At 48.2% G+C, this 26217-nt stretch overlaps 2 protein-coding genes across 2 annotated transcripts in view; both read left to right on the top strand.

Annotated features, from left to right (window-relative positions):
- Nucleotides 1–6600, top strand: part of Cacna1f (calcium voltage-gated channel subunit alpha1 F) — a 28795-nt gene extending 22195 nt beyond the window's left edge. The window contains exons 36-48 of the mRNA XM_057760278.1: nucleotides 286–445; nucleotides 660–787; nucleotides 1053–1149; nucleotides 1332–1434; nucleotides 1686–1787; nucleotides 1903–2033; nucleotides 2223–2363; nucleotides 2627–2796; nucleotides 3700–3807; nucleotides 3913–4040; nucleotides 4126–4238; nucleotides 5740–5937; nucleotides 6370–6600. Of these exons, the coding sequence (XP_057616261.1) occupies nucleotides 286–445; nucleotides 660–787; nucleotides 1053–1149; nucleotides 1332–1434; nucleotides 1686–1787; nucleotides 1903–2033; nucleotides 2223–2363; nucleotides 2627–2796; nucleotides 3700–3807; nucleotides 3913–4040; nucleotides 4126–4238; nucleotides 5740–5937; nucleotides 6370–6600 (1810 nt within the window). The remainder of the gene's footprint in view (nucleotides 1–285; nucleotides 446–659; nucleotides 788–1052; nucleotides 1150–1331; nucleotides 1435–1685; nucleotides 1788–1902; nucleotides 2034–2222; nucleotides 2364–2626; nucleotides 2797–3699; nucleotides 3808–3912; nucleotides 4041–4125; nucleotides 4239–5739; nucleotides 5938–6369) is intronic.
- Nucleotides 6601–10407: 3807 nt separating this feature from the next.
- Syp (synaptophysin) lies at nucleotides 10408–25569 on the top strand. The gene is made up of 7 exons (XM_057759500.1): nucleotides 10408–10499; nucleotides 11607–11672; nucleotides 12730–12854; nucleotides 16261–16456; nucleotides 17110–17301; nucleotides 21616–21946; nucleotides 24122–25569. The coding sequence occupies exons 1-6, from the start codon at nucleotides 10464–10466 to the stop codon at nucleotides 21940–21942; spliced, it is 942 nt and encodes a 313-aa protein (XP_057615483.1). The 5' UTR covers nucleotides 10408–10463; the 3' UTR covers nucleotides 21943–21946; nucleotides 24122–25569.
- The last annotated feature ends 648 nt before the right edge of the window (nucleotides 25570–26217 follow it).

The following is a 26217-nucleotide window of genomic DNA, read 5'->3' on the forward strand; positions in this document are numbered from 1 at the left end:
TGAGAGAGTTCAGCCAGCAAAGACATTCGCTGCCAAGCCTGGCAACCTGAATTCCATTCCCAGGATCCACATGGTGAAATGAAAGAAAAGACTCCCACAGACTGTTTTCATACAGAGAGAGAGAGAGAGAGAGAGAGAGAGAGAGAGAGAGAGAGAAAGTAAATAAATGTAAAGTATAGCCCCTGGTGAGAAGAAGCCACACCCTCACTCCCCTAGACCCCCACAACTGTACTTAACATGACTTCAGAGCCTCTCAAGAATTCCATCCTGTTTGACCATCCCCAGGTGTGCCACTGGTGAGGCATGGCAAGAGATAATGCTTGCCAGCCTTCCTGGAAATCGATGCGACCCTGAGTCTGACTTTGGCCCAGGCGAGGAATTTACCTGTGGCAGCAATTTTGCCATTGCCTATTTTATCAGCTTCTTCATGCTCTGTGCCTTCCTGGTAAGAAAACATTTCCCCACTGCCACCATCATTGCCACGGGAGCTGGCCTTGAGTGGTTCAGAGACGTCCAGATCTTGAGAGGGCTGCCCCAACAATAAGATCAACCAAGCAACTTATGACCCAATGACCATAAAAGATCATCCCAGCTCCTACCTACCTCCTAAAACACAGCTCTGGCCCTTTATTTACCTCTGCTTGCTCCTTGTCCCACAGATTATAAATCTCTTTGTGGCTGTGATCATGGACAACTTTGACTATCTAACCAGAGATTGGTCTATTTTGGGCCCCCATCACCTTGATGAATTCAAGAGGATTTGGTCTGAATATGACCCTGGAGCCAAGTATAGCCTCTACCTTAGTGCCTAGAATCCTAGGGATAATATGTTGCCCTCCATAGCCCCCTAGTCCTAGAACTTCAGATCCACACATTCCATTACCCAGCAATAAAGAAGTTTCCACTGCCCCACCCTCAGTCCTCTCCATCCATGTTCTTCCCTGGAAAGCCTAGAAGTGTTGGTTTGGGAGGTAATGATTTGCTTGGGGCGGGGCTTAAGAAAAGCCTAAAGGAGTACTGGTGATCCAGTGGCACCTCCCTGACTGCCCCAGGGGCCGCATCAAGCACCTGGATGTCGTCGCCCTGCTGAGACGCATCCAGCCCCCACTGGGATTTGGAAAGTTGTGCCCACACCGAGTGGCCTGCAAGGTCTGTGCACCTGCCCCTCACCTGTTGATCTCCAAGAAAGCGCTATACTTTATGGGAAGGGAAAGGGACTTGCCTTTGGTAGGGATAGGTATATGGCTGCATCTACAAAGGTTTCTACCCTGGGCACCTAGAGTGTGCCTAGCATTTCCCCAGAGTGGGTTCTATGTCTCTGGTGTTTACAGAGACTTGTGGCAATGAACGTGCCCCTCAACTCAGATGGAACAGTGACATTCAACGCTACACTATTCGCCCTGGTGCGGACATCCCTGAAGATCAAGACAGAAGGTGTGGGGGAGAGGAGGAGCAGGAGTGAAAGGGTCCCTGGGGAGGGTTCAGGGAGCAAATGCAAAGAATGACAGATATGTGTCTCCTAACTTGGAATCTCAAAAAACGGTGACTTTGGCTTCGCCAGCCTGCTGCCACACCCTATCTGAGAGCAGAAATGTGAAGTTTCAAAGTCCGGCCCCCCCTTCACCAACAAGGAGGGGCAACTCCAGCACTTCCACTTCCCTACTTCCCACTCTCCTGCATTGCAGGGAACCTGGATCAAGCCAACCAGGAGCTTCGGATGGTCATCAAAAAGATCTGGAAGCGGATAAAGCAGAAATTGTTGGATGAGGTCATCCCCCCTCCAAATGGTGAGCTGCCTACCGCCAATTCCTTAACGGCCTGCCCCAACTATTGCTGGTAGGTAGGAACTGGGGAGGCAGCAGCAGTAGAACCCTGTGTAACTGCCCTCTTTTTTTGTCCCAGAGGAGGAAGTCACCGTGGGCAAATTTTATGCCACATTTCTGATCCAAGATTATTTCCGAAAATTCCGGAGAAGGAAAGAAAAGGGGCTCCTAGGAACAGAGGCTCCAGAGAGCACATCTTCGGTCCTTCAGGTCTTAAAGACAGGGCCTGGCGTGAAAGCCATGTCACAGAGGAAGAAACTGAGACTTAGGCTGCACAGAGGTTTAAGGGAACCTCAGAGCCCTGACACACACACACTTCTGCATGGGAAGCAAGCTCACAGAGGGGCAATTTAGACCATGAGTTACCAAAGTTCCTTCTTTTTCCATCTATCTCTACAGGCTGGCCTAAGAAGCCTTCAGGACTTGGGTCCTGAGATGCGACAGGCCCTCACCTATGACACTGAGGAGGAGGAAGGAGAAGAGGCAGTGAGTCAGGAGGCTGAGAAGGAGGAAGCTGAGAGCAACCCAGAAACTTACAAAGTGAGGACAAGTTTCTACTTCCCTCAAAACTCTTGACTGTAAAATGCTCCCTCAGACTCCTAAGTGAATTCAGTACTGTGTCTGGGGAGAAGTCTCCTCTACAATGGAAAACTATTCAATCCCGATCACTAACTGTTGGAAAACAAGAGCCAGATTCAGCCCCTAGGGAGTGATGGTCTCCCCATGGCCCAGTGAGGGCAACACTGATCAAGTAACTTAGGCATTGCACTGATAAAGCACTCAGTCAAGTAATGTCCCCTCAGGACTCCACAGACTCCCAGGCCCAATCTCAATGGAGCTCCAGGATTTCGGGTTCTCTACCTGTGAGGGAGAAACTCCCAGACTCTCTCTCACCTGGGCCTAGTGATGATGATGGAGCGGTTGCCAACTCCAAGCAGCCCAGTGTGCTCCAGGCTGGGTCCCAGCCCCACAGGTATGGTCAAGCTTCTGGGGAAGGCTGTGAGAATGAAGGAAGACTAGACACAGTGTTGGATGATATGGGACAAGGGCTAGAGGCCTTCAAGAAGAAATTCGGGAAGGACAGATATGTTTCGGGGGCTCAAGTGAGAGTCAAATGCGATGGGCCACAACAGTAACCTTAGCACTTGGGAGCAGAAGGCAGGGGGAGCCAGAGTTCAAGGCCATCCTTGGCTAAATAGTGAGTTTGAGATGCTGTTTAAAAAGGGACAAAGATAGTTCCAATATACCACAGAGAAACCCTGTCTCGAAAAACCAAAAAAAAAGGGGGGGGGGACAAAGATAAATGAAGGGCTCAAATGGCAATAGAAGGCGAAAACGTGAGAACGTGGGAAAGAGAATAGCAAGAAAACGTGAGAAATGCGGTGCAAAAGATCAATGCAGCTGGGCGGTGGTGGCGCACGCCTTTAATCCCAGCACTTGGGAGGCAGAGGCAGGCGGATCTCTGTGAGTTCGAGACTAGCCTGAACTACAAGAGCTAGTTCCAGGACAGGCTCCAAAATCACAGAGAAACCCTGTCTCGAAAAACCAAAAAAAAAAAAAAAAAAAAAAAAAAAAAAAAAAAAAAAAAAAAGACCAATGCAAATCAAGAGTCATGGCACTTGCCTTTAATCCCAGCACTCAGTAGGCAGACAGAAACAGCTCTCTATGAGTTCAAGGCCAGCCTGGTCTACAGAGTGAGCTCCATATCAGCCAGGATTACATAGTAAGACCCTGTTTAAAATTAACTGTAAATTCTAGTGTTTGCACAGAGAAGGGGACATGCATGGGATGAGAAGAACAAGGAGCCTTGGGTCACATATGGGAGGTGGGGGGGGGGGGTTGGGACCAATCTAATTAATATGCATCACTTCCCCAGGAGAAGCTCTGGGGTTTTCATGTTCCCTATCCCAGAGGAAGGAAGTTCTCAGCTCAAGGGAGTTCAAGAGCAGGACAATCAGAATGAGGAACAGGAAGTCTCTGACTGGTACCCTGGCCACACCACATGGGTCATGCAGGGGAGGGCAGGAGTGCTGATACCCCAACTCTGAGTCCCAGATGAGTTCACTGCTAGCTCTGCCTTCCCCCACAGGACCCCCTACCTGGATAAGCAGGGAGAGACTCCCCTGAACCTAGTCCCTTTGCCACCTCACCAGCCCCAGAGACATGTAAACGGGCACCACATACCACGTCGGCGTCTGCTGCCCCCAACACCTGCAGGTAAGCAGACAAATGGACCCTATGGAACCCCAAGGGCTAACAGAACGGAGCAAGGGAGGAATTGCAATGGTTTTTTGCCCACCAGGTCGGAAGCCCTCCTTCACCATCCAGTGTCTGCAACAGCAGGGAAGTTGTGAAGATTTACCCATCCCAGGCACCTACCATCGTGGACGGACCTCAGGAGCAGGCAGGGCTCAGGTGAGGAGAAGGGATACTGTGACCTTCAGGGAGACAATGTCTTAGGCTGAACATTACAAGTATACTACATTTCAGGGACTTCTGAGGAATAGGACACTTAAAGGACCACACATAATCCCCACTGTACTTAGGAAATGGGTTTATGATCCCCAGTTTACAGGTGAGGAAACTGAGGCTCAGAGAAGTTTATCCTCCTGTGATCACATAGCTAGTAAGCAGCAAAGCTGACGTTTTAAAAAGACTTAGTACTTACTTATTCATTTATTAATTTTTGTATGTGTATACATGTCTTCTTGTGTCTGTGTGCATGTGGGCATGGGGATGCACTTAGCCATGGGGGTGTGCAGAGTTCACAAGAGGGTGTCAGTGTTCTCCTCTATTTGACTCCACCTATTACTTTGAAGTAGGCTCTTTCACTGAACCAAGGGCTCACATTTTCTTGGCTAGGCTGGAAGCCAGCAATCTCCAGTGATCCTCCTGTCTCTGCTCCCCTTGGAGTTAGGGTTAACACCCCCCCGACACACACACATACACAACTGACATTTAAATCCAGGTTTTTGAGTTGGATATGATGACACATACCTATAATTCTATCACTTCGGAGGTAGGCACAGGAGGGTCAGGAATCGGAAGTTCTCCGTGGCTACATATAGAATCGAGGCTAGCCTGGGTCATATGAAACTGTATTTCAAAAGAACCGAAACAGCTAGATGGGGTGGTTCATGCCTATAATCCCAGATCTTGGGAGGCTGATACAGGAGAATTACTACAAATTTGAGATCAACCTGGGCTACATAGTAAATTACAGGCCTTGATGTTGAAGGGAGGCCACTTGTTCATCCCAGCTGCCCAGAACCAAAATAACCACACAGAAACTGTATTGTTTAAATCACTGCTTAGCCCATTAGCTCTAGCTTCTTATTGGCTAACTCTTACATCTTAATTTAGCCCATTTCTAGTAATCTGTGTATCTCCACGAGGCTGTGGCTTACTGGGTAAAGTTCCCAGCATCTGTGTCCGGTGGCTCCATCTTCTTCTCTCTGACTCCGCCTTCCTTCTCCCATGCTATAGGCCAAGCCAGTTTTCTTTATTAATTAATCAATAAAATCAACACGTAGACAAAAGTACCTCCCATACCACCTAATAATAAAGTCTCAGATAAATAGATAGATAGATAAATAGATAGATAGATAGATAGATAGATAGATAGATAGATAGATAGATAGATAGATAGATAGATCACACATAATGCACACAAACAAAGGCTTTCTGTATTATGACATAAACTCAAGTCTGGAGCTGGGGATGGAGCTCAGTGGTGAAGCATTTGCTTGGCATGTTTATGACTCAGTTTGATCCCCACAAATAAAGAAGTCATTTATTTCTCCTCTGAATTACATCCATTCAGTGTAACTGCAGTTGTGTATATTAGAGAAAAGGGACAGAACTAGACTCTCATACTCACCAATCCTTGCCCCCTCTGGTCTTTGTTCTGATCCAGGGTTCCTGGGCAGCCCCTCCTCAGAAGGGACGGCTGCTATATGCCCCCCTATTGCTGGTGGAGGACGCCACAGTGGGTGAGGGGTATCTCAACAAACTCAGTGGGCCACTGCGTACCTTCACCTGTCTGCAAGTGCCTGGAGCACATTCAGATCCCAGTCACCGCAAGAGAGGCAGTGCCGACAGTTTGGTGGAGGCTGTGAGTCCCGATGGTTATGGGGGAAGGGGTTGGAGTAGAAGGGGCAGAGGTGAGAGCTGGGGAAAGGCAACAAGGAGTGGCCAGATTCTGTGTCAAGCATGTTTGTTTGTTTGTTTGTTTTGTTTTGTTTTTTGGGGTTTTTTTTCGAGACAGGGTTTCTCTGTGGTTTTGGAGCCTGTCCTGGAACTAACTCTTGTAGACCAGGCTGGTCTCGAACTCACAGAGATCCGCCTGCCTCTGCCTCCCAAGTGCTGGGATTAAAGGCGTGCGCCACCACTGCCCGGCTGTGTCAAGCATGTTAAAACGCCTCTTCTCAGCACACTGTACTTGACCCTGTTCCCCTGAACGCTACCATTAGCACATCACTTCACAGTGACCACTCTGTTCATTGTGCCATTGGTCAACACTCTTCCCACTTAATCCCTGCCCCAGGTGCTCATCTCTGAAGGCCTAGGTCTCTTTGCCCAAGACCCACGATTTGTGGCCCTAGCCAAGCAGGAGATTGCAGACGCATGTCACCTGACACTGGATGAGATGGACAGTGCTGCCAGTGACCTGCTGGCACAGAGAACCGCCTCACTTTATAGTGATGAAGAGTCTGTTCTTTCCCGCTTTGATGAAGAGGACCTGGGAGATGAGATGGCCTGCGTTCATGCCCTCTAAAGTCTTACCCCTCATCCACTGCTCAATAAACCCCCTGCCCTTCCTTCGCCCAGAAGGAGGCAAGCATTGAGCACACACTGCTGGATTTTGGTGTCTTTGTGCTGGCAGTCTGGGGCAGCCCAGCCGTTTCCATCTATCCCTTATTGCATCCCTGAGCCACTGCCCACACATGAGTATTTCCAGAAACCAGGACAGCTAGGCCTGATTATTCAGCGTCAGGGAAGGAGGGAGGAGGAGGAGAAAGAGACAGCAGCCAAAAAAAGCTGGAGACAGAGTGGAGATGGGGGAGAAGGAGGGCACCGGGCAGATAGGGGGAGGGAAGAGAAGAGACACTGGGTATCTGGATAGTAGGAAAGGGCAGAGGCGTTCCAAGGGGGTCATCAGTCAAGTCAGCCTGAAGAAGGACAGACTGTACAAGAGTCTTGACAGGGAGAAGGCCTAGAGCTTACAGTTAACCTGGCAACTTAAGCAGAAATGTCCTCATCAAGAATTTGGGGAATATTAAATTGGTATCGTAAGTGTCTCCCATTTCCCATCTTTTGTCTGAGAAAAAGAACAAAAGCCTAAATCCGTTGGTAGAAATTGTAGGTGACAGCAAACAGTGGCACTTCTAGCTCCAGGGAAATGACGCCGAGCCCCCTTGATCTTCCTGAAACAGCTGAGAGTAACTCTCCTCCCACACAGATGCCTGAGCTCCTCTTTCTGCTTCTGGCTCTGCCTTTGGGGGTCTCATTCATTCAGGGAAAGCTTATCAGGCATTTGGTGTGTGCCAGGTGCCTTGCTGGTTTCCCCCGGGGCACACTAAGGTGGCTTAGACATATGACAAAGTTTATCGAAAGTGGGAGTCAGCTCCCCTCCAAAGGAAGTGCAGGTAGTGTAGTGAATGAGGTCAGATGCGACTGCCCTAAAATGGATCCTGCCCCATTCTTGAAGCAGGAGGGTTCTTATTTGTATCTTTTAGATCAACCAAGCCAGGAAATTTGGGAGGACCGCAATCAAAGACTGGGTCTCTAAACACACAATTATACTGGCATTGAAACAAAGGTTTAAAGTAACTGGGTTGGTGTATGATAAAAGAGCAAGTTAGGCCGGGCGGTGGTGGCACACGTGGCGCACGCCTTTAATCCCAGCACTCGGGAGGCAGAGGCAGGTGGATCTCTGTGAGTTCGAGACCAGCCTGGTCTACAAGAGCTAGTTCCAGGACAGGCTCCAAAACCACAGAGAAACCCTGTCGCGAAAAACCAAAAAAAAAAAAAAAATCAAGCAGTCTTTTTTTTTAAAAAAAAATATTTATTTATTATGTATACAATATTCTGTCTGCATGTATGTCTGCAGGGCAGAAGAGGGCACCAGACCTCATTACAGATGGTTGTGAGCCACCATGTGGTTGCTGGGAATTGAACTCAGGACCTTTGGAAGAGCAGGCAATGCTCTTAGCCACTGAGCCATCTCTCCAGCCCCTCAAGCAGTCTTGAATGCCATGTTCTAAGATGTCTGCTTTTTATATCGAAAAGCATGGGAACTATAGGAAAGAGTTGAGTAAGGTAGTGACATAGTTAACTATGCATTTGAAATAGATGTTCTGGTGGTATGCTGCGAACAGGCTGGAGGGAAAAGAGTAGAGATGCTAAAATTGGCAGAAGTGATGGTCCCCTAGCCAGGGAAGATAACAAGGGGCTTGGTGAGAAGTCAGTAAATTCCAGGACTGTAAAGGAAGTAAAATGAACCATGTCTTGATCCCTGGACTAAGTGCATTATAGTTGACTATCTTTTTTAATATGTATGAAAAGCCTAAATATAATATTTTAAAACATTTTACATGTCTAAGGTCAAACAGGAGTAAACATTAGAAATGAGATTCAAGCAACTGAGAGCCAAAACTCAAACAACTGGGAAGTATCTATTACATACTTGTGCTTTTAGAAATAAATATAGGGGCCAGGCATGATGGTGCAAGCCTTATTCCTAGCATTCAGGAGGCAGAGGCAGGCAGATCTCTGTGAGTTCAAGGCCAGCCTGGTCTACACAGTGAGTTCCAGAACAGCCGGGGCTATACAAAGAGACGCTGTCTCAAAAAAGTAAAATAAAACAAAATAAATATGAGGGCTAGGGAGATGGCTCAGCAGGTAAAAGTGATTGGCACCAAGCCTGAAGACCTGAGTTGGATCCTCAGGACCCAAGAACTGACACTCACAAGGTATCTGATGGCCTCCCCTTGTGCATGCACACATACACACAGTAAATAATTCAATGTAAAAAAAGTATAAAAGCCATAGCTAGCCTAGCTATGGTGGCACATGCCTTTAATCCCAGCACTTGTGAGGTACAGGCAGGAGAATCTCTGAGTTCAAGGCCAGTCTGATCTATAGATTGACAGCCAGGATTGTTATACAGAGAAACCTTGTCTAGAAAAAAAAAACAAGAATAAAAAACAAAACAAACAAACAAAAAAGTCAGAGTTAGCATGATAGTACATGCCTATAATTTCAGCATCTGGGAAGTAGAAGAAAGAGAATAAGAAATTTAACGGCTAGCTGAGCCGTGGTGGCGCATGCCTTTAATCCCAGCACTCGGGAGGCAGAGGCAGGCAGATCTCTGTGAGTTCAAGGCCAGTCTGGTCTATAAGAGCTAGTTCCAGGACAGAACAGGCTTTAAAGCTACAGAGAAACCCTGTCTTGAAAAATAAAAAAAAAAAAAGAAAGAAAGAAAGAAATTTAACGTCATCCTCGAAGTTCAAGGCCAACCTGGGCTATGTGAAAATTCTACCTCAAAAATAAATAAATAAATAAATAAATAAATGGCACCCATCCAAATGTTCAGACTTTCAAAGATACAGAGAGGTATGGAACGGTGTTCTTTTCCGCTGCTGACAGTGTTATCCATTTTCTTTTATTACCTGTGTAAGCTGATGCACTCATAGGTTAGCACTTAGTATCTTAGTGCTTTTTACACGCATTTCTTAATGGGAGGTTGACCATCTTAACCTCAACTATATTTTATCCCTCGGATTTTGTAACGTGGCAATCATCACTGACCTTGATGGGCCTAGTTTTAGTATCACAAAAGAGGGTAGTCCATTAAGAGATGGAGGCCCCACACAGTGCCGAGAGAGAGACTACTCTGGCAAGCTGTCCTTTCATCTCCAGGCCTGTACTCTAGTGCCCCCCTTCCTTCACTCCATCTCTCTACCCATACTAAATCAATGCAGTTTTACAAGAAAGAGGGCTAACACACAATCAATGTATTAAAAGAGAGGCCAAGGAAAAAACAGAAGGTGAAGTACAGAGTTAGAGTAGGCAATAATTTGACCAAGAAAAAGAGAAAAATTGAGGTGGTTAGAGTTTGGGGATGTGCTTAAAAATGCAGATTTTCCAAAAGGAATCCTCTGGACCTTGAACTGCCTTTTAACTTGCAGAGACTCTGAGCACCGCTGATTACTGTGTGACCTTGTGCAAGTCACAATCTCTCTGGAGACTCGTTTTCCTCACCTGTAAAAACAGGACCAATAGTCACTGCTATATAGGGATTAAAGGAGTGAACGAACACATTGTAACAAACACGGCACTCGGCTTGGCAAAATATCATAGAACTGAGCGGTCCTCCTATCCCCAGACCGCTACCTATGCTTTCTGAAAGGACCCTACACTTTAAGATTTATGGATTCCAGCCTCCAGGATGGAATGGCTGCAGGCAAGCTAGGGGGTGAGGGGGGTACCGTGGTGCGCAGGCGCTCGCCCGAAAGAGAGACAGAGTGAGAGGGGCGGGGCTGCCGCCGACTGGGCTGTTCCGACGATCGCGCGCCGCCCCCGCCGCGCCCCGCGCCCGCCCTTGCTAGCAGGCACCTTCCGCCCCCTGCATTGCTGATGCTGCTGCTGGCAGACATGGACGTGGTGAATCAGGTATGCGCTTCAGCACCGTGGATAGAGCCCAGCGCTGGCTGGAGCCCCGGTGGCTATGGCCCCTCCAACCCTAAGAGGTGTTGGCCAGGGTAGCGGGATGCGGTCACTGGGGACTAGGATGGAATTGGAGGGTCTGCAGCAGGATAGGGGAAGGAGGAAGGTGGAGAAAAGGAGTGAGCTTTTTGCCGCATCGAGGACTATCCTCACTGCCGCAGAGGGGGCCGCCAGAGCCCCATAAGAACTGTCGGTGGGAAGAAAGAGGGGAGCCCGGGTCTAGGAAGAGGGCAAAGGGGTAGGGGAGGGGGAAATGAAAATAAGACTTGGGGGGCTGCAGATAAGCTAGGAAATAGAGCGACAGAAGGTGTGGGGGCGGGGTGGGGAAGGGCTGGCATCCGCCCCTCCCAGAGATTTCACCCCGGTAGATGACCACCCTTCCCTCCACCCCCAGCAGATCTAGGGGGACGATCCGATTTTACCTCTCCAAAGCCCCCAGGCTCCTCATTCCCAGCGCATATCCAGTGAATCCATGCCCCAGCTCTCCCCCACCTTAATCGTTCCAGACCATCTCCGCCATCTCCTTCTTCTTCATCGCCTCAGAACTGGCTTCCTCCCTAACCAGTAGCGACCCCTCCCCACCCGCATCGCCTCAGACACAAGCACCATCCTCTGACTCACGTTTACCACTGCAGACCCCTCCCCTATGCTGTTGTGACTCACCTTCATCCCTTGGCGCCCCCTCCCCCACTCGAATGAACCCCATCTTCTTCCACTCAACCTTTTCTTTCCCCTTTTCCCTTTCTGAGTCACCTTTAAGCCGCTCAGACTCTCCTTCCCTAACTAGTCTGGACCCCATCTATTTTCTACCCCCGACCTCTGCCGTGTGACTCATCGGCTCACACTTCACCACCCCTGAACCCTGGGGATTTTCTCTGAGACCCTGGTGTTTACTCCTTCCCCAAAGTGTCATTTTCTCCTCCTCACTCCCTCTCCATATGTCACCCACTTCTAGGGGTCACATGCCCTATCCTCAGGGATCAATGCTTGGCAGCCTGGCCCCTCACCTCTCTATTCCCCACCACCTCCCTCCCCCACTGTTTTTCTCCTCAGCTGGTGGCTGGGGGTCAGTTCCGGGTGGTCAAGGAGCCCCTTGGCTTCGTGAAGGTGCTGCAGTGGGTAAGTGCGGTCTGGGTTGTGGGGTGGGTGGAGTGCAAGGAGAAAGGGTGGTAATGGGGTCCAGAAAAGCAGGGGTGTTGGAGGGTCAGGGAGCCAGACAAGAACTGGAGTGGAAGAAGATGAGGGAATTGAACTCTAGAGTAAGGTCCCAGGGGTTTAAGGGACAGGGAACAGATAGGTTATGACGTCACATAAGGCCGAGGGTACCCCTGTTGTGGAGTGACAGATTGTGACGTCCTACCTCCTCTTTTGAACTAAAGAAGGGAGGGATGGGAGGTGGAGCCTGAAGCCGACTGGAGAGAGAGAGAGAGAGAGAGAGAGAGAGAGAGAGAGAGAGAGAGAGAGAGAGAGATGCAAAACCAGAAAAATCCAGAGACAGTGAAAGAGACAGAGAATGAGAGGCAGGGAATGGTAGAGACAGTGATGTAAATGCCAAGAAAAAAAGAGATGAGAGCCAGAGAACTGGGCGTGAGGCAGAAAAATGTGGTAGAGGAAAGAAAGGCACACACAGATAGATGGACACCCAAAAGAGAAAACAGAGAGCAACATACAGAAATGGGCACAAGGGAGACCTCGTGACAGGCAGAGCAGAACAGAGAGGCAGACCAAGAAACAAGTGTGCAGAGACATACAGTCGTACAGAGAGAGAGAGAGAGAGAGAGAGAGAGAGAGAGAGAGAGAGAGAGAGAGAGGATGGGGAGAATATGCATAGAAACACAGATACTGAGAGAAAGAGATGCAAAAGACAAAGATGCAATGAGTGACAGAAGAGAAGAGAAAAGGAAAGGGGAGAAGGGACAGGGGGAGGGGAAGGAAGGGGAGGGGAGGAGAAGCCAGAGCAGCCAGAGGTAAAAGCAGAGACACAAGGAGAGAGAAACAGTCACACCCTTGTAATCAGCTTGTGCTAGGACCCGGTGAACCCTGATTAGGGGGGTGGGGGTGGGGACCTCTCCATCTGCTGCTGTCTCTGCTGCCCCCCTCAATCTGTCCAGAGGAGGGCACTCCCTCCCACATGCATACAGGCTCACTACAGCCATCCCCTTCCCTGCTACCCAAGGTCTTTGCCATCTTCGCCTTTGCTACATGTGGCAGCTACAACGGAGAGCTTCGGCTGAGCGTGGACTGTGCCAACAAGACGGAGAGTGCCCTCAACATCGAAGTTGAATTTGAGTACCCCTTCAGGTGTGCCCCTGCCCTGGTATCCTGAGACCTGGGAGAGGCAGGGCCGGGGTGAGGGTGGGTCTGAACAATCCTTCCCCATGACCTTTGCACAGCACACACAGGTCACAGCCACTGGGATCACTGCCCGTGTGCTGAACACCTACTGTGTAACTGGCACTGCTCCTGATCTCTAGGACAATGTGATGTGCAAGACAGACACAGGGTGTCACCCTCTCTGGCTATATTCTAGCAAAAAAAAAAAAAAAAAGGAATACAAGACAGGAAATAAGTAAGATTCAAAGCAAATGGCAAAGTTGGGGCTGTTAGTGCAGTGGTAGGGAGCTTGCACAGCCTTGGCACGGCACTGGGATACAGAGAGAAAAAGAGAGCTACATGTGTATACACACATATGTGTACACTTGAATGCAGTAAATGCTCAATTAATGTTCATTGCTGGGTGTGGTGGCAAATGCTTGTAATCCCAGCACTTAGGAGGCTATGCCAGAAAGATTGTGGTGAGTTCCGGGCTACCCTCAGATCCAAAGTGAGGTCTTGTCTCAAAATAAGGGGAGTGCAATGGCTCAGCAGGTAGAGGCCCTTGCCACTAAGCCTGACAACTTGACTTTGATCGCTGTCACATGTGGTAGAAAGAAAGAATAGACTCCCTGCAAATTATTCTCTGACCTCCACACATGAACTGTGACAAACATACACCTACATACATGTGGGCATGCGCACACTAAATACAATTTTTTTTTTTTTTTGGTTTTTCGAGACAGGGTTTCTCTGTGGTTTTGGAGCCTGTCCTGGAACTAGCTCTTGTAGACCAGGTTGGCCTCGAACTCACAGAGATCCGCCTGCCTCTGCCTCCTGAGTGCTGGGATTAAAGGCGTGCGCCACCACCGCCCGGCTCACTAAATACAATTTTTAAAAGACATATTTTAAAATAAGGCTAGTTAACATTATTTACTTCTCAATGTGCTGGAGTTTAACCGGGACTAAAGCAGATCAAATTCCCAGTCCTCGTGACTCTCCATTAGAACAAACGAAAGGGGATAACTATTGATGCAGATAAATACTAGAAGCATATCCTCATGCAGGGGTTTGGCTAGAAAATAATGGGGATGCTGTATAGATATGGAAAATTATGGGACCAAATTAGAGGTTCCTGATGTTTACTGAGCCCCGAACATGTGGCAGGCATTGTAATAGATGTCAGGTGTACATGTGTACGGACAAGCTAGAGGAACTGCTACATCTTAAGGATGGGGAGACAGACTCACAGTTTCTCTTGACTTTCTTGACGACTGAAGCAAATCATGTCACACTTTGAGTCTCAAGTTCCTCGTTTGTAAACAGGGATAATATTGATGCTCCACAAGGGGATGGGACATCTTCACTAAGTCGATACTTGTAAAGCACTCAGTGCAGTGTCTGGGACCAAGAAGTGCCCTGCATGTGCTTGTTAAGTGTAAGAAATCAGATTTAGGAACTTGGCGAAGAATTGGGAGTTGGGCAACACCAAGGATAAATGGAGGCCTAAAAGATCACACCATTGGGAGAGGGAAGCCAGCTCAAGTCCTGACCAGTGATAGAAACAGGAGATGGCAGCAGAGCATGACCGAGAGAGACAGAGCAGTCAGAGCTATCCAGATTCACGTAAGCCACGGAGAAAAGAGCTTGGGGACTGAGGGTGTGGCTCAGTGGCAAAGCACTTGTCTAGCATACCTTGGGTCCCATCTCAAGTACTTTGGAGAAGGGAGAGGCACACACATGATGTTTGGGGAGCAGGGATGAGGGGTAGTTGGCAGCATAAGAACCAGCCTTTTGGGAATTCCCTAAAGGCCACAGAAGTCCTCTATGAATCCCCCACCCCCACCCTAGCATCTTCCATGCTTGGGATCTCTGCTATAGGAGACACCAGTTCTATTTGTTCAGTCCTGGGAGCCAGTCTCCAACCTGAGGCCAGAGCTGTGGGCTCCCAGGCCAGTTCTATTCTGCCCACACATGAGGCTTTCCCCAGCACAGCACAGGGAAGGCCTTTGACTCAGAACATCTTCCCAGTCTGCCCTTCACACAGCCTGTTCCAATATCCCTCTATTCTTTGGTCTTTTCCTATTCCACAGCTGTTGGGCTTCTCTGCCACACATACATTTTTTTTTTTAATCTCACGAACCTAAAAAGAGTCTCTAAAAAGAGAAAAGCGTCAACATGATTTAGGAGGAGATGGGATTCATACAGCAGCTCTGTCCTTCCTCTACTAGCTGCGTGACTATACAAGCAAATGCACTTCTCTAAGCCTGTTCCCATTTCTGTGCTTCACCCTAAAAACACTGCTCGAGAACCTAATTGGTGCCAGCACTGTTCCAGACCCTTGGGATCTGTCAGTAAATGAAAAGGGAATAAGCCCTGCCCCCTCATAGTTACAGGGAAAAAATCAAGGGAAAATAGTAAATCCCGAGCTGGGGAGCTAGCTCTGTCAGTAGAGTGCTTGTCTTATAGGTGTGAGGACTTGAGCTTGACCCCCAGAACCCACATTAAACAAACCCAGCATGGTGGCTTGTGCCAGAATCCCTGGCACAGCATGGACAGCCTACTTAGGGTAATTGGCGAGTTCCAAGCCAGAGAGAGACCCTGTTTCAAAAAGAGAGGTGATGGTAACTGAGGAACAACACGTGAGGTTGTCTGTCACAAGTCTGTGCAACTGCATACACACCAACAAATGTGCACCTGCACACATGCACATCCAAACACAAACACACACATGCATAAGGTCCTATGTTCAATCATCAGCACCAAAAAGGTTTTAAAAGTGAGATGGGGAAAGTCTTTAATGAGAAGGTGATCCTTAAGCAAAGTCTGAAGGAGCTGGAAGAATAAGACATGAGGCCAGGCTGTGGTGGCACACACCTTTAATCCGAGCACTCGGGAGCCAGAGGCAGGTGAATCCCTGTGAGTTTGAGGCCAGCCTGGTCTACAAGAGCTAGTTCCAGGACAGCTAGGACTGTTACACAGGGAAACCCTGTCTCGAAAAACAAACATACAAACAAAAAAAGAATAAGACATGAAGCTATGTTAAGGAAGGGCATGCTTACATGCTCTTCCAAAGGGCTGAGAAACAACAAGGGGAGAGCATGCCTGTTAAAGAGAGCATGCAGCCAATGCAAAGACCCTAGAGTAAAAAGATATGATACCTGGTACATTCTAGGACAAACTCAGAAGCAGAAGTGCCTGGGTTGCAGTGGGGGAGAGATACCACATATCTTACCAGGATGCTTTCAGCAACCAATGGTACATTGTCAGTGCTCAGTGCATGGTCGTTTCCTCCTCTTCCTGGGACCTCGAAACAATCTGGGAGACCCATGGTTGGGAAGGTGAGAAAGGGATTCTTAGAGTCTGGGCCCCATCTACACACCTCTCTCTTCAGGCTGCACCAAGTGTACTTTGATGCACCCACCTGCAAAGGGGGCACCACCAAGGTCTTCCTAGTTGGAGACTACTCTTCGTCAGCTGAATTCTTCGTCACCGTGGCTGTGTTTGCCTTCCTCTATTCCATGGGGGCCCTGGCTACCTACATCTTCCTGCAGAACAAGTACCGAGAGAACAACAAAGGGCCCATGATGGTGAGTCCCCACAGCTGATGGCATGCATTGACCAGGGACATGAGGCTGCATGAGGCTCACAAGGCCAAACCGACTCCAAGACAGGCCCATTGCCAAGCAGCCCAACACTGCTGCTGTCTCCATGACTCGACAGTGGGCATCTGGCTTGTGAAGCCATAAAGTCATAGAGACATACGCACAGCCCACACAGAATGCCAGGCCGGCCCACAACCTGACCCTACTATCTTTCACACAGCCACAAAGACTAGATCAAAGGAAGTTCACTGTGACAGAAATACATGTCACCCTGCCACACAGACACTGATTCCTACACAGAGATATTCTCACACCCTCATCCCAGACATAAAATGACACATATTCCCACATGCAAATAAAAGCGGTAAGACACACTTCTCAGAGATTCAGAAACATCCCACAGACTTAGTTCCTCCCTCAACATCCGCACCCACACCAGCACACTCCCACAGCTTCTGTATCATATACACTCACAGGAACTCAAGCTGAACACACTGGGAGCTTCCGGGCTACAAAGGCAGAAGAGAGGCAGGCCTCTTCTAGAGGACCCCTCCCACAAAAGCGTGTCACCTCAAAAGGGCTGGGGGCTCAACTTGAAGCAGTCCATTCACAGTGACATCTTCCTCACCCCTGCCTAGGACTTTCTGGCCACGGCAGTGTTTGCCTTCATGTGGCTAGTTAGCTCATCTGCTTGGGCCAAAGGCCTGTCCGATGTGAAGATGGCCACGGACCCAGAGGACATTATCAAGGGGATGACTGTGTGCCGCCAGGCAGGGAACACGTGCAAGGAACTGAGGGACCCTGTGACTTCAGGACTCAACACCTCAGTGGTAAGCCCTGGGAAGCTGGCTGGGTGGGAAGAGAAAAGCTGAAGGACACAGTCTGAGATGGACAGTGGTGGAGACCGAAAATGAGAGGAGAGTCAGGAAATCCATGGGGGCTCCCAGGAGGAGGCATGCCAACAAAAACAGGCTGAACAATGATAATCGTTAGGACAGCACACGCTGTCTGTCCCCCATTGGGGGGAACATGAGGCCCTTCAGATTAGGCTGGGACACCTGGACCCAGCCCAGTATGGTTAAATCTCCTGAAACTCAGTATCCTTCCAGGACTTGTTTGGGAAACTGCGAAAGAAAAGACTCTCATGAAATGGTTCCCGTCTTGGACGCCCCCTACTGGCTAGAATCAGTCTGAACATAGATCCTGTCACTTGCAAGCTCTGTGACCTACAGCTAGCGACCAACCTTTCGGGGATCATTTTGAGCATGTAATTGAAGGCTAATAATGATAGGTCCTGCTCCAAAGCTGAGTTTCACTGAATTCACACTACACAAAGTGCTTAGGAAACAACCTGACACAATATTGCATCCTATATCACTATTGCAGATGCTAAAATTTGAACCATTCTTTCCTGCCTCTTGTTGACTGTGTTATCTTGGGTAACTTAGCCTCTGTGGACTTGACTTTAAAATAAACATAACAAGGCTGGAGAGGAGGCTCAGTGGTTAAGATCACCGGCTGCTCTTCCAGAGGACGCAGATCCGAGTCACATGGCAGCTCACGGCTGTCTGTAACTCCCGTTCCAGGGGATCCGACACCCTCACGCAGACATACATGCAGGCAAAACACCAATACACAGAAATTTTTTAAAAATTAATTAATTAAAATAAATAAATAAAATGGACATATCAAGGGTTGAAGAGATGACTCAGTGATAAAGAGTACTTGTTGCTCAGCTGGGCAGCAATGGCGCAGGCCTTTAATCCCAGGACTCGGGAGGCAGAGGCAGGCGGATCTCTATGAGTTTGAGGCCAGCCTGGTCTACAGATCGCGTTCCAGGACAGACAAAGCTACACAGGGAAACCCTGTCTCAGGGGAGGGTTGCAGGAGGATGGGGAACACTTGCTGCTTTTGCAGAGCACCGAGATTCAATTCCTAGCACCCACACTTTGGCTCTGACCCCTCCATAATCCCAGTTCCAAGGAACTTCTACCCTCTCTGATCTTCTCAAGGACCAGGCATGCGGGTGGTACGCATGCATATGTGTGGCCAAAACGCTATAATCCCTAAATGAAATTTGAAATCTGGGGCAGGAAGACTGGCAAGAGTTTGAGACTCTAGGTTATATAATGAGTTCCAGGATAGCCTAGGCTGCAGAGTAAGATCTTGTCTCAAAAAAAAGAAAAAGAAAAAGAAACTAAAAATACTAAAAATAAAATGGGATATCCACTGGGTGCAGTGATGCATGTGTGTAGTCTCAGCTACCAGACAAATAGAGACAGAAGATCAAGCACTTGAGCCCAGGAGTTCTGGGCCAACCTGGGCAACATTTCAAGGCTATCTCAGAAAAAGAATAAAATGTAGGTTTTACTTCCTGTCCAAACATGGAACTTTAAGTGAACTAATATTGTTTAAGGTACTCAGAAGAGGGTTTGACATAATAGTAAATGGCATATAGCATTTTGTTTTTAAAAGTATTTTATGTGTTTGATATATTATTTATAATTTTAAATTGTTTTTCTTTAAGAGCATATACTTAGCTAGGCATGATAGCATATATCTTTAGTCTCAGCATTTGGGAGCAGAGGCATATGGATCTCTGTGAGCTTGAGGCCAACCTGGTCTACATAATGAGTTCCAGGTCAGCTAGGACTACACAGAGAAGCCCTGTCTAAAACAATCAAAACAAAACAAAAAAGCATTTATTTAGAGTCAGAAATGTTAATACATACCTGTAAACCGAGCACTTAAAACACTAATTTTTTTAAAAGATTTATTTTTTACGTATGAGTATTTTGCTTACACGTGTGTATGTATACCACTTTTATTCTTGGTGCCTGTGGAGGTTAAGAAGAGGGTGTCAGAAGCCAGACATAATGGTGCAGGTCTTTACTCCCAGCACTCAGGAGGCAGAGGCAGGTAGATTTCTGTGAGTTCGAGACCAGCCTGGTCTACAGAGGGAGTTCAGATAGCCAGGGCTACACAGAGAAGCCTTGACTCGAAAAAGCTTAAAAAAGAAGAGAGTGCAGATACCCTGAAACTGGAGTTATGTGTGTTTGTGAGCCATCATGTGGGTGCTGGAAATTGAACTGAGCCTAAATCCTCTTAACCCTGAGCCATTACTCCACCCCCAGGGCTAATTTAAAGCCATACTAACCTACATAGTGAGCTCCAAGTCATCCTGGGGTAAATGACAAGATCCTATATTACAAACAAATAAAACTTAAATGGGCACACCATGTCTCTTGCACTTTCAAACACACACACACAGACACACACACACACACACCCAAACACTATAAATAAATGAATCTGATAAAAAGTAAAGCCACCAGGCAGTGGTGGCACATGCCTTTAATCCCAGCACTCGGGAGGCAGAGGCAGGTGGATCTCTGTGAGCTCGAGGCCAGCCTGGTCTACAGAGTGAGTTCCAGGACAGGCTCCAAAGCTACAGAGAAACCCTGTCTTGATAAATAAATGAGAGAGAGAGAGAGAGAGAGAGAGAGAGAGAGAGAGAGAGAGAGAGAGAGAGAAAGGAAACCAAGGATATTTGTTTAGTAAAAGGTGAAAGATTTATACATTTATACGATCTGAAGAGAAACCAGAGTATAAGGATATTTGTTTAAAAAATAAAAGAAAACAGGGGACTGGAGAGATGGCTCAGTGGTTAAGAACACTTACTGTTTTTCCTAAGAATGGGAGTTCAATTCCTATCGCTCGGGAGGCAGAGGCCAGCTCAGCCTGCATAGTGAGTTCCAGGACTGCCAGTAAAACCCTGTCTCAACAACCACAAAGAAGCATTTGGGAGGCAGAGGCAGATCTGAGTTCAAGGCCAACCTAGTCTACATAACAAATTCCAGGACAGCCAGCCAAAACTACATAGAGAGAACCAGTCTCAGAAAAAAAAATTATATATGTGTATATATATGTATGTATATATATATATGGAAGAGGAGGGCTACTTGTTCGTCCCAGCTGCCCAGAACCAAAATAATCACACAGAAACTGTATTAATTAAAACACTGCTTCGCCCATTAGCTCTAGCTTCTTATTGGCTAACTCTTACACTAATTTAACCCATTTCTATTGATCTGTGTATCACCACATGGCAGTGGCTTACCAGCAAATATTTGGCATGCCTGACTCTGGAGGCTCCATGGTGTCTCCCTGACTCTGCCTTCTTTCTCCCAGAATTCATTTAAGTTTTCCCCTCCAACCTAAGTTCTGCTCTATCAACAGGCCGAGGCAGTTTCTTTATTTACTAATGGTAATCACACCACATAGAGGGGACTCCCACATCATATTTTATACATGTACATTTCTAAGTTTTATACATATTCATCTGTGCTAATTTGTATATACATGTGTTTACAAACATCAATTAGTATTTATGTAAAATGTATACTTATATATTTTGCAAATTTAAATTTATTATATTTTGTATATGTATACACATGTTTACTTAATAAGTCTGTACCTAAATACATTTTTAAAATTATGTTTTTCTAGCCGGGCGGTGGTGGCGCACGCCTTTAATCCCAGCACTCGGGAGGCAGAGGCAGGAGGATCTCTGTGAGTTCGAGGCCAGCCTGGTCTACAAGAGCTAGTTCCAGGACAGGCTCCAAAGCTACAGAGAAACCTTGTCTCGAAAAACCAAAAAAAAAATATATGTTTTTCTTCTTTTGAGGCAGGGTCTGTCTACATGGCCCTGGTTGTCCTGGAACTCACTGTGTAGACCAGACTGGCCTCAAGCTCACAGAGATCCATCTGCCTCTGCCTCCTCAGTACTGGGGTTAACTCTTGCACCACCACCCCTGCCCTAAAAATTAGTTGTTTGAGGCTGACTCTCACGTAGCCCAGGCTGGCCTCAAACTATGTATGGAACTAAAGCTAGCCTTCAATTGATTATCCTGTCTCCAGTTCCCTAGAATTACAGTTGTGGGCCACCAGGCTCAATAAATACTTGTACATCTAAATTCTAACTAATGTCCCAGTCCCAAATTTTTCTGTACACTGATAGTCACAGAGACTCAGGAATTTAAGCCCTAAAAATGCCCATTCCTTATCGCTCAGCCTTAAAATCCCCGGGGCTGCCAAGGTAATGAATGGGTGAGGGACAACAGCTTGGCCTTGTCTCCCTGCAGGTGTTTGGCTTCCTGAACCTGGTCCTCTGGGTTGGCAACCTATGGTTCGTGTTCAAAGAGACAGGCTGGGCCGCCCCGTTCATGCGCGCACCTCCAGGCGCTCCGGAAAAGCAGCCAGCCCCAGGGGATGCCTACGGCGATGCCGGCTACGGGCAGGGCCCCGGAGGATATGGGCCCCAGGACTCCTACGGGCCTCAGGGTGGTTACCAACCCGACTACGGGCAGCCAGCGGGTGGCGGTGGCGGTGGCTACGGGCCTCAGGGCGACTATGGGCAACAAGGCTATGGCCCACAGGGAGCGCCCACCTCCTTCTCCAATCAGATGTAATCTGGTGAGTGATGGATGGACGGATGCGGCAGGAAGGTACAAGAAATGAAACTTGAAGGAACCAATAGACAGGCAAAACTACAAAAAAAAAAGGGGGGGGGAGAAACGAACGCGGAAAATCTAGCCAATGGGCGGAGAGCAAGAGAAGGAAGGGGCAGGAGCAGCGTTGAGAGTAACCAATGAATGGAGTGTAGGAGCACTTGCGCAGTGGAGAGTCACGGAAGTAGTGCAATTTCCAGGTAGGGAAGGGGAGGTGGGTCTTCGAAATGGTTGATAAACTAATAGGAGATAAAGCGGATAGATGGAGGAAGGTAAGCACGGTGGGGTTTGAGGGTTACCAGCGCACGAGCAGGATGTAGATCTGCTGCTCCCTCTCCTTAACTCTTGTAGTGAAAGAGACGGTGTGGAATTTCAAATTAAGAAAAAAGGAAGGGCAGGGGCCTTGGAAACATGCATATGCCTTCTTGTTGGGCCATAAAAGAAATGAATGCCTGGCATGATGGAGCACATATATAATCCCCGCACTTGAGAGGCTGAGGCATGGGGATTGCATGTTCTTGAGTCCTGCTTGGTCTCCATAACCAAATCCTGTCTCAGGCATCACCTAGGTGGGAATAGATTTGCTAGTGAGTGAGCAGGTTGGAGAGTCTTCTAAAAGCATCTCACATTTAATCAAAAAGTCCTTGGCCGGGTGTGGTGGTCCCAGTGCCTTTAATCCCAGCACTGGAGAGGCAGAGAGAGGCGGGGCTCTATAAGTTCAAGACCAACCTGGTTTACAAGGCAACTTCCAGGTCACTCAGGCCCAGACTTTCCATTTTTGACATTCATCTTCCCTCTTCGCAAGAGCCTAGTCTAACCCATTTACAACCTGTTCCACTCGCAGCGTCCACAAGGATTCGGCTAGGCCACTGTCCTCCTAAATTCAGAAATCGCTGTCCTGTTTTCAGAAGCCGGTTGTAGCGTCTCACTAAAAGGCAACAATTTTCCAGAGTGGTCACAAGGCCCACATATGCTGCACAGATGGCTTTGTCTTTGCTGTATGGTTGATGTTATTTTTGAGACCAGGTCTCCTGGAGCTCATGCTGGCCTGGAGCTCAGTGTTAGCTAAGGATGGCCTTGAGTTCCTGATTGTGCCTCCACCTCCCTGTTTTGCTAGGGTCCCACTGATGTAGCCCAGGCTGGCCTCAAACTTGTTTTCCTCATGCCTCTGCCTCCTAAATTCTGGGGTCACAGGCATATACCTCCAACTCCATAATCAGTGATTATTTGTCTAAAACAAATCCTGTTATCTCTCATCACACCCTGTGTTTTTCCGTATCGCAATTTTAATTGCTAACTTATGGTTCATGACTGTATTCCATTAGATTGGAGGTATAATAGAGGCTCATTCATGCTATACACACCTCACTTAGAGCACTTTTTAAAAATGATTTTATTTTTATTTGATTATGAATATGAGTGTGAGTATGTGTGTGTGAGTTCAAGTGACCATGGAGCCCAGGAGAAAGGTCAGATTCCTTGGAGCTGAAGCTACAGATGGTTGTGACCCACCCAATGTGTGTGCTGGGAGTCAAATGTGGGTCCTCTGAAAGAGCGGCAAGCTCTCTTAGCTTCTGAACCATCTCTATAGCCTCACTTAGAGAATTTTTTGTTCTTGGGTGACAGGTCTCAGTACATAGCATTGGCTCTCTTGGGACTCACTCTGTAGACCAGGCTGGCCTTGAGCTCACAGTGATCCACCTGCCTCTGTCTCCTGAGTGCTGAGATTAAAGGTGTGCGCCACCATGCCTGACTTCTTATTGTTTTATATTAGGTGATTCCCTAATACGTCCTGTTCATCCTGTGAGGCTTGTCTCCTCTAATAATGATGTAAGCCTCACCAAGATAGGGTTACTTACTTTGATTTTCAACAGTGACTAGAATGGTACTGAATAATGGGCTTTTTTGATTAGGAAAGAGGACCTCAACTGTTCCTTTGGTACCCAGTTTGAGCAAGGTTGGTAATATCTTTGTCGTGAAAGCAGCTAGGATGAGGCTGATTCCAGAGCTGTTAGAGAAGAAAACATGCCAGACAGAAGAAAAAGTGTTGTGGCCCAATCCCTCCCTGGGGATGTCACCCTCACGTGTAGGGCACCACCCTCATCTGGACTTCTCCTTTCTGTGACTTTTGTCTCTACAGGTCAGTGAAGCCCACGAAGACCCCATGGGTGGGCAAGAGCTCAAGAGAAGACCTGCCCCCCTTCCTATCCCCATACCCTAGGTCTCCACCCCTCAACCCAGGAGACCCTGTCTTTGCTGTTTATATATATATTATATTATATATAAATATCTATTTATCTGTCTGAGCCCTACCCTCACCCACTTCTCCATGCACTAGGGGCCCAGTCCTGAATGGGCTCCTCCCTTATCCTGACCTTGCATTCCTCAGCCCCTCTCTGTTCCCTAGCCCTGTCCCTTGAGGTAAGAGGACTCTAGAAAGGGGACAGGAAGGGGACCAGACCTTGGCTGCATGGGGAGGGTCAATGTGACTTTTCCTTTACTTGTCTCCCTCTGCTCCTCCTGACTCTCTAGCCTTGGTTCCTCCAGCATTGCCTGAACAGAAGCTTGAATGGAAATCCAACCCCAAGAGTAGGACAGCAGATTGGGTGGGGATACAGGATACGGGTGAACCAGGAGGAGAGATGGGAGAAGCTCTGGAGAGAGCTCTGGAGAGTCAGCAAAGAGCTGGGTTCCAGACATACTAGACACTAGACATGGAGCCTTTTAGGGAAATGGTGTCCTACAGCATTCTGGAATGGGGTTAGAAGGGACCCAAGGGAGCGGTTTTAGGAGGGGTGTGGCTTTAACATCCAGTGGGCTCCAGAACGAGTCAGCTTGGGTTGGAACCAGCATCTCTAGAAGGAGTGTATATTGAAACATGCAGGAGTCTGTGTTTGATTCCAAAGAGCTTGAGCAAGGCTAGAACTGGGGTTCGGGAGTGATGTAGGCTTGAGAGGAGGTCCTGTCAGGGTTCTAGACGGGCATATGAAGGGTATGAGGAGTGTGTGATGGTCTCTGAAGGGAAGCCCTTCCAGTCATGGGGCAGCAAAGAAAATATGTTTTCAAATGAGTAGGGTTCGAGCAGTGGGTGTGGGGGGGCTGTAGTTAGGAGCCGTGAGACGAGTTTTGTTAAACGCAGGAGAAAGAACACGCCTGGCACCCTGGGAATTGAGGTAACCTGGGAAGAGCCAAGTATCGTGGTTTGGAGGGTGAAGGGTGGGATCCAGAGAGAAATGTCCCTTGCTCACCCCCTCAAGAGACAGCTAGATAATCAGAGGACAGAGTCTACAGGTCTGTGGGGCTGACCCACCCCCTTCCCCTTTCTCTACCCTCTCCCTCCACACTCCCCTCTGCCCCGGAATACTTGGAGGCTGGGTCTGGAGCCCCCATCCTGTACCCTCTGCTGTGTCTGTGATGTTGGTAGTGCCTGTGATCGTGTGTTGCCATTTTGTCTGACTGTGGCCCCTCCCTCTTCCCTCCAGACCCCCCATTTTCCTGTGCCCTTCGGTATTGTTTGAAGACTCCCTCCCCGAGGAAACAAATATGAGAAATTCCCTTCTCCCGAATAAACTCCTCAACCACCCAGTTCATCTGGCTCTGATTTCTCAGTGTGTCTTTTCCTTTGGGTGCAGATGAAGGGAGAGGAGGCAAGAGGAGAGGAAATCAGAGGAAGCTCAGCCCCCAGTAGCATCCTGCTGAAGCCTTGCCTACAAAGTATTCTGAGTCTCTGAGTTAGCACTGCTTGCTGTACCATTGCTGGCCATCGAATCTTTCTAGGGTGTGGTCCTCATGCTAATCCCTTAGCCACCACCCTTCCTGGTCCCAGTGAAGTCTTGTCCTCAAATTCTCAAGGCCTCCGTAACTAGGGAGACTCCACAAGACTTCATCCTACCCAAGCTCTTGTTTGTGAACTCTTCAGGTCCTGTGGTAGCTATCTTCTTTCTCTTGCCTCAGCCTAAGGAGGGGGAACCAAAGACCTACCAGGTGGGGAGGCTGATTAACTGATGAAGATCCTCCCCTCTCAACCCCAGTTTCTCCCCGACAAGGGCCAGGAAGTGACAGGGTTGTGTGTAATGGGGTTTGGGGGGAGTGGAAGGGAGAGTTCCTGGGCGCCCAAGATGAAAGGCCTGTCTGACCCATTGCCGCCTCACGCCTAATTAAAGACTTCACTGGGGCGCCTGAGTTCTGAGTTGTAGCTGCCAGTACTTGACCCCTTCCTAGCCCCAAGGCCCAAAG

Source organism: Chionomys nivalis, chromosome X (assembly GCF_950005125.1).
Source record: "Chionomys nivalis chromosome X, mChiNiv1.1, whole genome shotgun sequence".
NCBI classification, from domain to species: Eukaryota; Metazoa; Chordata; class Mammalia; order Rodentia; family Cricetidae; genus Chionomys; species Chionomys nivalis.